Genomic DNA, 9,760 nt, shown 5'->3' on the forward strand with positions numbered 1-9,760 from the left:
GTCCACCAAAAAATGTAGTAGAAGTTGAGCCAGATCTAACTTTCTGCGACCGCCAATCAGACGCTCAGATGCAGACCAGTCAAACCTCCACAGTCGGCTCTGTCTCTGAAACTGAAACTATCTAGGTGGATTCATCGACTAAACTCTGATACTCTACTTGTTGTGTTCTGACTTTGTTTATCTCGTTAACCGAGCTTCTAAATCTGAGCCTGACTCACAATTTATGGTGCAAAATAGAGACACAGAGAAGTTTCATTTGGTTTGCGTCCGATGGATGGAGAGAGAGCATTGGTTGAGAGACATACAGTAGACAGTGAATGAGAGTGAGAGACTGCTGGCCTCGATAATGCCGGTTAACCAGTGAAATAAAAAGTTATTTGCTGATTGTTTCACAGTGGTTACGCTCAGCACAAATAGACACAACCCCAGCAGCCTAAGTAAACCTAAGTAAACTCTGACTAGAAACACAAGATATATGTTAGTGCTTTAGTAGCATTAACTAAACTCAACTAAAACTAAAACCGTGTGGAATCAATTAGAGAGACATGCATTGCAAAACCAACCCAAAGTCTTTTGGACGGTGACGTGGAATTGACTGGAAATGATGTACAGTATGACATTGCTTGGGACAGGGTAAGGAGGTTGATGTAAGGGGAATACGTTTATTAATGGCTGTTCAGGAAGGTACTGAGGCCTCCTCCGATCTTCATCGAGAGACTAGCCTAAACCAAACAACCCTTGAGATGTTAGACGTGAACCCCCATCTCTGGTGTCCTGGTTCTGTGCTTTGTACACAAAGCCACCTGCTCCAGCCTCCTCCCTGTAACTTCTGTGTATAAGGATATCATATTCCCCACCATGAATACCTTGAAAGAAAGTGTGGGCCATCTGAAGGCTTATTGGCCAGCTTTTCACCCCACCTTTGAGTGTGGCCGTTCAGAAGTGTAAACCCTTTAGCTTTCAGAGGTGGTCAAACCTAGGTTGGTTTCAAGTATACGAACGCCTTTAACGGTGCACACATGCAGGCATCCTCCTCCTCATCAAAGGCATCCATTGTGTTGCAGTACCAACCAAAACTAACTGAGGTCCACCTTGGCAAGGGCTGCATAAAATGGGCGTGATCGTTGGTTGCAGAACGTTAAAAAGAAAAGGTTGGATGCAGACAACTCCAATTCATAAGAAAGATGGGAATGGGATTAGAAAGTGGTTCTTTTAACGTAGACTCTTCTGCTTGTTTGTTTCTTACTTCCAGGCCGGGATATGAAAAATCAGCAACACTAACAGAAAAATATCTTTGAGGAATAACCGCATAAACACTGAACATTTTTGTCTGTTTTTTCCTGTGTTCGTTTTGCCACAGCTCACTCTCTGTCTCCATGGATCCTAAGGATTAATAAAACCAGCTTCTCTTCTCTGCACCAAAGAAAACAGGAGGGCACTTCTCTGGCTCCTCAAACAGCGTCTCCTCCTCCTCCTCCTCCCACGTCTCCCCTTGCAGGTGGCCCCGTTCGCTACTTTGAGCGAGGCTGCAGGGCTACGGGAGGAATTCACATGTAAATAGGCCACTCGCTCTCAATAGACTGGGGGAAGAAAAATGAATCCCGTCATGATAACCTTGCATAATAAGCAGGCTAAGGCGTATGCATATATTGCAGTGTCCCCTTTTTAAGTACACAATGGGATAAATCTAAAAACTCAGCAGAATAAAAAAAAAACCCTCTGGAGGTGGATTTAAAAGAAAGTGAAGCCGTGCAGTTTGACACAAACATTACTCTGTCATGGCCGTGGTACAGACAAAAAGAAGCCTTGTGGTATGCAAGTACCTCCTTCTACCAACAGCATCACAGCAGAACATGTCAAAAGAAGTCTGAGCATGCATGTGCAGCGTGTTAACAGCGTGTCAAGGTCAACACAGGAATTTACATATTGTCTCACACATACAGTACAAACCCATCTATGCACTCACGTTCACGTCTTTCTCGTCTCACACTTACGTTGACCTTATTTTACAGCGAGGATCATTTGAATTTCTCTTGAAAGCATCTCAAGGTTCTTTCTCAATGAAAATCCATATTATTTTGTGATATTCAACAGCTGCAGCTTTAGATTAGACACCTCTGTGGCTAACGGCGGAACCTCAGCATCACATTGTGGGCACAATGCTGTTTTAGTTCGTTCTCCACGCGACTTCAAACCCCAACAGAAACGTTTTTGCCTGCCAGACTTTATTAACTTCATCTGATTTGGTATTTTTTCTGGTTTACGCATTCCTAAATATGAGAACTGTTTTCCTATTGGCTGTTTTTACAATCTGAGGTTTGCACAGGGTGTTTTATTTTGAAAAAAAAGGAAAAAAGACTGGATTTCTATGCCTTTTCTGTGTCTTCTTTCCAGTCAGCTCGATCCGCTCTGTGCAGATTGACTTGGGCTGCTTGTGGCAGCTGTCAAAAATAGAACAGCCACGTATTCCCGGCTTTTGAAACAGACCGCGGTGTTTCCGGTGGAGTTTGAAAGATTGACACACGTGTCGCATGCGTGCGATGGAATTTGGCCTCATGGGATATGTTGCTGTTGTTGAATGCAAACAAATGAATCATTAATGTATCTTTGTTAGAAATGATGCCTTCAAATTTTACTAGCCAGTACAATATAGATATTATTTAGCATTGTATCTGTGTGGGTTGGCTTTCTCGTCACTGAAAAAGAAGACAAGGAAATGCCCACAGCTTGGTTAAAGACAGTATTTGTTTTGTTTTGCTCTTTACCTATGAGCATACTCCATTTTATTCATTCATTATCTTCAGCATCATATCCAAAAACTGCTGAATGTTTTTTTTTTCAAAGTGATTGCTAACAGATTGGTAACAGCCATAATATTACTTCTTATATGTATATGTATATGTATATGTATGTATTTGTTTCGTATTCATAAAAGATATGGCATCAGTTTAGCTGAAAAGATGCATGTATTGAGAGTTTCTATAGAGTAGTGAGGTAGGTGAGTAGTAGTGAAGTAGGAGTGGGTATTTCGAGTATTTTGGGCATTCAGGGTTCATGAATTAAAAGTCCCATTCATTTTTTGTTCAGACAATATTCAGTAATTAGCAGTTGGAGCACTTCCCAGGTTTGGATGAACATGAATCGGCAGTACAAAGCATGTTTGTCCTTAAAAACTCCACTTAATCACCAGGTTTTGTGTCTGATTCTAATGAATAGCCTTGCATTGTTTTGTATTCTAGCAAACCTCATTGATTTTCTCTCAAGTCGACCCCTGACATACTTTATATTGCTCGTGTGCTCACTTTACCTCTACTAAAATGTACAAAGTACTTTATTATGAAAATCTATAGACAGAGGAAATAAAACTAATGTTTTATTTAATTTTTAACTAGTTTTTAATTTCAAACTACAATTCCCATGATGCAATTATGAGAAACACCCAATCAAACAATTAAAATTCCTGAGTTGAAGTTTAAGATTACAGCTCCTGACCCGGTGTTGAACTGAATGTACCAACTGGTTTGGTGTTTTGCCCTCAAGCGTTCTGAATTTGCTCCAGCTTGTAACCGGCTTCCATGGCAACAGTAGCTGAGGCTCATGGGTATTGTAGTTTTTACAGTGTTTTTACAGTGTCAAACTGCAAAAACATATTTTCCCAAATTTAAGTTGAAATAATGAAGTCAAATGAACACAGATAACTCTATACAGTTGTTAAATTATGCATGGGACTCTGTGATGACTTGCGCTCCCATGTTGAGCGTTTGATGGGCGCGTCCACATCGAAGATATCATTAAAAGAATTTACAGCGCTGAGAAATCCTTTTTGAAACCAGCCGCTCCTCCCGGTTTGCAGCTCCGACAAATGCTGTAGAAAAATCTCATCGCTGTACACACAACACACACACAGCAGAACATTTTGTACAGCATTCAGCAGTGTGCCGCCCAACCTGAAAATAACTGCCAAACTCGATCAAGCCTTAGGCGTCCTCTCGGGGAGAGCAGCTGAGACGGCTCAGTACAGTGTCAGAGCCATAATGGGTGGGAATTCTTGTATGGATGAGCTACTCCAAACAAGACTTTTTTTTTTTTTATGTTGGCTGGAGCTTTTTTGTGCCAAGCACACCATGTGAGGTTAACGGGTTAATGGATCGCCCCCGGACAAGAGGTTTATTCACCCTAATCCACCTTTCCCGAGGACTTTACAAGAACAGATAAAAGCTAAAGTATAGGAGGGAGCCTGGATAATTATATTACATACTGTATATGATCAGGTAAAGTGATTATAGTTGATTATAGTTATAGTAGTCCATATTAAACCAAGTCAGCAAAAATAAAGCACGAGACAGGTAATGGGATTTTTCATTTGAGTGGTAATCCCCTGGTGAGTGCTCCAGGAGATCAAAAGAAATGTCCTTTAGTCTGCAGGAGGAGGAGGAGGAGGAGGAAGCAGGACACATGAATTGACTTACACACACTGAAAGCTGACATGGCTTGCAGAGATAAGGTAGTAGAATCAGGAAAAGTGTTTTTTTTGAGTTTCCTTCCTTGGCAAACAAGCAAGGAAGAGGCACCTGGATCCCTTCCCCCGTGACACAAAAACATAATTAATCACAATTTTGACAAATATGGGGCATTCCGTGGAAGGTGGCAACCAACAATCTGGGTTCAAATCCAGCCATGTGTGTCGTTTATTGACTTCAGTTAGCTGTAGCCCATAAAAATAAAATCATACTTTTTTTGGGGTCTATTTTTAAATGCAATTCAAGCCCTGACACATCACCAAGACCACACATCGCAGTCATGATTATCACATCTAACCGGAACAGATATTTATATGGTGAGAATGGATGTTTAGTGATTCAGCCTATGAGTGGTGCAAACTACCAATCTCGCATCGCATGGTTATTTTAGAGAAGCCAGCTGCTGCCGCCGCTGCGTCGTCGTCCTGTTGCACTCGCAGTCATTAATTGGTTGAAAAAGGAATGAGAGAGCAAATGGCGTTAATACACTGAGGGGGCTATGTATCTGCAAGCCAAAAATACTCAACTGCCCCTGGCTTCATAGTGTCCCTGCCCCAGCCTGTTGTGCAGGGTTTGTCTGGCCTCCTCTAGACCGACCTGACAACATTTTCAAGTCCCTGAGGATGTGCATCTCTGAACACTGCAGTGGGAAAACTTTTTTTTTCTTTTTCAAATGGACCTTAAAGTTTTGGGTGTGTCGACACAATCATTGTGCAACCAATGTTTTCCTTTCCTTTTCTCTCCAAAGTGATAATTACAGAGTAGGTAGACATGAGCATGTATTTTGTTTTTCAGACGTTCCCCATGTGACAGCACAAAGCAAGTCCTGTAATGTCAGCTATTCATCCTGAAGGGGAGAACCGGTGGTTTAGTTAGTGCCTTGCTAAAAGGGACACATTGACAGATGTTTTCACATATTGCTTTCTGTCAATAATCACCCCTCGAATAAGCTTCCATGCTCAAGCCTGCTATCACCCCCCGAAAGAATTGAAGGTTACACTCCAGAGCAGCTCTTGAATAACAAAGTGGACGTAATAACAGCCTCCATACGAGTGTTGACGTTGCTCTAAATATCTTTTATTAAGCAAAACATGACCCGGTCTACAACTACAGTAGCGTCTGTTGTATTTTGCCCCAAACATTTTCAACACAATAAGATCTATTTAAAAACTGTAAACTTCATATGAAGTGATAATCTAAAGTGCTTTTTAAAAAAAATCAGTGATACAAGCCGGCAAACAAATCGATAATATGCATGGTAATACTTTTTCTTTAACAAAGGAAGTCCAGTGTAAAAAAAAGAAAAAAGAACATGGTATAATAACATAGAAAAGAGATGTATATTTCATCGCCCCTCTGGTGTGACAATGTTTAATCATTTACCAAATATCTCCCCAACTCGTAAAAGACTTTTCTTAAATTATTTTTGGTAATATCGTGTGGAACAGCCTTTAGCCATTCATGAAACATACAGTATCCTTAACTTCTATCACCCATCCAGACCCCGAACCCTCAGTGCTTTTTTAAATCCTTTTAAACTCTTTATAGCACATCCACACATGTCTGCAACTTTCTCATCTTCATACTGTATTCCTTTCATGTGTCACTTCCTGAACAGCTTCATCACAAGATCGGGAATCCTAAAATCTCAATTGTGGACTGATAAAACTCAGTATGTTCAATCTGGACCTGATCCACCCGCGGGGAGAATTATCCTTTGTTTTCTTCACATATAACAGCAGGACGAGTCTGACGAGTTTATCTCTTTTTCTTCTGCTGCCGGAGAGCCTTTCTCCGTTTGAGGATCATGTCGTGGAGTCTCTCCAGGCCGTCCCTGAGTCCGTCTCCTATGATGGCGCAGGCTGGCTGCAGGTGCCACGGCGTTGCAGGGCCCAGTTCCTTCAACGCCAGCAATTTTTCGATCTCGGCGAGTCCCAGTGAGTGCCTCAAGTCCTGTTTGTTTGCTACCACCAGCAGGGGCACCCCCTGGTTCTCGGAGGTCTTGGCGATTTTATGGAGCTCTGTTTTGGCCTCCTCCATGCGCTCCGCATCCACGGAGTCCACCACGAATATGATGCCGTCTGTGCATCGTGTGTACGACTTCCACAGCGGGCGAAGCTTCTCCTGGCCGCCTACGTCCCAGAAGTGGAATGTCCCAGTCCTGTGGCCTCCGAGAGACAGTTTGACCTTCTCCGCATTGAAACCTTTGGTGGGCACCGTGTTCACGAACTCATTGAACTGCAGTCTGTACAGAACGGTGGTCTTCCCAGCGGAGTCCAACCCGAGGATGGCGATGTGAAACGACTGAAAGAACGGGATGCTCGAGAGGAGGCTAGGTTGCTCTGACAATCCGTTCCCCATCTTTCCTCATGAGGAAGGATTGGCGGTTCAGGAGATTTGATCCACTCGTCCGGCAGTAATCCTCAGAGCTGCTGATATTCCAAAATGACTGTAGAGGTTACCTGAAAGCACATTATTGTTGGTGAAACATAGGCTTAGAGAGGCAACAACACTTAAACCGAGATTATGTAACTCTGACTAAACAGCCACTGTGGCCACAAGTAGCAATTACAGGATAATGAGATATTAAATTTCCCTACATTTCCCAAGATTCAGTCGAATCTGTGCTTTTTTTTTTTTGTGATCTGCATGAGCTATAACAACACATCTATCTATATCGATCTATCTAAAATAGAGCCTGACTTATACTGGATTTTTGGGGCTGATAGAGTCAAACATTCCTAAATCGATATATCGATCGATATTAATGCACATATTTTGCAATGGGAGTTAAGATAACATAATTATTAAAAAGATATGTAACAGAGGTAGGATATTTAACCCTTTTCCAAACAATTTATTGGGCAAAATGAGTGCATTGAAGCAGCAAACTTCACTGGGAATTTAATAATTATACATAAAAGCCAACAAATACAACAAAATTAATAGATCTAAATGACCCAAAGCATCTTTTTCTGCATTATGTCCTTTGAAAAAATAAGTTTCTATATTGGCACATATCTGGCAACATACAGTATACACAGGCACTAATATGTCTGTGATAGGTCGATATTGGGCAATAACGTGTTAACGTGACGGGCGTCTATCGCATAATCTGCAACGGCAAAGTGAGCAAGTGAAACTAAACTCATGATTACATCAGCATCCAAACACATGAATAGCATAGCACTTTTGACTATTATGAATATATTGCTGCTCTTATCAGAAGATTTCCACATGTTAAATATTAATATGGATGATGACCAAACAGATAAGGGTCAGTCAAAGTCCACATTGGGCCTCACTTACTGTAAAAACATGCTTTATGATCAGGAAATAAGACTTTTGGGCAATATACCACAACTGGTCTGACATCACAGTGCTGTTATATTGATATATTGCACAGGTGTGACAGAGATTGGCTTAATTTCATGCTCAAAGTCACACCTTAATGTGCTGTTTACCTGAATCGCCACATATGACTATCACTGTAACATTCCTATAGATGTCTACTAGTTATTTTAGGATAATATGCACCTTTAAATTGATTAAAAATGGAGTTTAGCTGCATTGACTATGTATTTTATGAGATTGCACCAATTTTGCATAGGCTGGTGAACACATGCATTCAGTCTAACATAGGTTACCTACCAGTGTGAGCCATCTGTATAGAAAACACTCAGTCTAAATCCTCTCTGCGGTCCTCTCCAGCTCCTACACTGCCTTAAAATATCAGCTGTATTTCCACCTTTTCTGTATCGACAAGCAGCAGCAGCAACGACGACGACGGCCAAAAAAAATCTCTTCCCCGGCAGCGGAGACACCCTCCCTGCCTTGTCCTCGGCGTCCCAGTGTATGGAGCTACCGCTGATGACACTGCTGTCAGCCTGGATCAACGCCCACACGGAGCACTGCGGGCGAACGCGATTGGTCCGTCGTCTCCTATCTCTGTCACCTGATTGGCTAAACGCGCATGTCAATCACGCCTCTGCCCGGGAACCAAGATCACCTGTTGCTCGGTCTTGTCTGTCATAACATCTTTTTTTTTTTTTACTTTTAATATTTAACGTGTTTGAGCCGCAAACTGATGTTTTAAAAAGGTAAGTTATAAAACACGAAGGTACGTTTCATTTAAAAGTTGCGTTAAAACAGGTCGAAAATGCACTTTTAACGTTTAAGAAACATATTTCCACTAAGTTGCAAGACGTTCGACGCAAAACGTGGCTAAAAAATACACGTTAAAATGCGTTTTTAAGTCAGTTAGTCTCCAATAAGAGGCTTCGTTATCATTCTCCGGTGTTTTATAGCATATTTTTTGAACAATAAACCGACGTTTAAGCGAGCGTAGAAACACATTAAAGCAGAGCTAAAAAGCTATTAGCCGTTAGTAACCGTTAGAAGCAGAATTCGAATTCAGTTTGAATTCAAACGTACCGTTCGACGAGTCAGCGTGTTTTCCCTTTTCAGTCCGTGTGTGTCTGTGTGTGTGTGTTTAAGGGGGACAGAGACTGTGTGTGTGTGTGTGTCACCGCCCCCCCTCGTTCATCCGCGTGTTTTTGTTTGAACTGATTGGTCGCAGAGCAGGAAAAGCTCCACGCTGACCGACCGACCGAGTGACTGCTGCAGCCCCATCATGCATGAAGGATAACACACAGTAAGTAGTGGCCCTTTTATATAAGCTCTGTCTGTCTGTGTGAACCGTTTCAGCTCACTATGTTTATTTTGTGGGAAAAAAAAAGAAGAAAAATATAGGTCAGAAGTACTCACATCCTTTATATGGCAAAATGAAATGTTTATTTTCTCAGCTCTTGTACTTATTCCAATATTCAGACTTCATTCAATATATTAGACTTCATTCAATATATTCAGGTTTCATTCATATATTCAGACTTCATTCAATATATTCAAGGTTTCATTCAAATATTCAGACTTCATTCAATATATTCAAGGTTTCATTCAATTATTTCGAAGTTCACTCCATATATTCAGACTTCATTCAATATATTCAGACTCATTCCTATATTCAGACTTCATTCCATATATCAAGTTTCATTCAATACATTCAAGGTTCACTCCATATATTCAAACTTAATTAAATAATTAAAGAGAGAGAGATTGAGATTTTGTTCTTAATAGATAATTGCTTGTTTAGCATATGTTGTCCTTGGGTGACAGAAGGCGCCTATGAATAAAATGTATTATTATTATTATTATTATTATTATTATTATAATAAATGCTG

General features: G+C 41.0%; 2 protein-coding genes across 3 annotated transcripts in view; one reads left to right on the top strand and one right to left on the bottom strand.

Moving 5' to 3' along the window:
- Window positions 1–5,575: 5,575 nt before the first annotated feature.
- Window positions 5,576–9,058, bottom strand: arl4aa (ADP-ribosylation factor-like 4aa). Of its 2 annotated transcripts, none has more exons than XM_010743265.3 (2): window positions 8,955–9,058; window positions 5,576–6,982 (listed from the first exon to the last, which is right to left on the bottom strand). In XM_010743265.3, exon 2 carries the CDS (start codon window positions 6,879–6,881, stop codon window positions 6,279–6,281), a length of 603 nt encoding a protein of 200 aa, XP_010741567.1. In that variant the 5' UTR covers window positions 6,882–6,982; window positions 8,955–9,058; the 3' UTR covers window positions 5,576–6,278. The 2 variants fall into 2 exon arrangements, with proteins under 2 accessions (XP_010741567.1, XP_010741566.1); XM_010743264.3 differs by lacking the exon at window positions 8,955–9,058 and adding an exon at window positions 8,172–8,372.
- Window positions 9,059–9,063: 5 nt separating this feature from the next.
- vwde (von Willebrand factor D and EGF domains) overlaps window positions 9,064–9,760 on the top strand; it is a 34,930-nt gene continuing 34,233 nt past the window's right edge. The window contains exon 1 of the mRNA XM_027286085.1: window positions 9,064–9,174. The gene's annotated coding sequence lies outside the window, so the exon portion shown is untranslated. The remainder of the gene's footprint in view (window positions 9,175–9,760) is intronic.

Source organism: Larimichthys crocea, chromosome XIII, assembly GCF_000972845.2.
Source record: "Larimichthys crocea isolate SSNF chromosome XIII, L_crocea_2.0, whole genome shotgun sequence".
In the NCBI taxonomy this organism is placed as follows: domain Eukaryota; kingdom Metazoa; phylum Chordata; class Actinopteri; family Sciaenidae; genus Larimichthys; species Larimichthys crocea.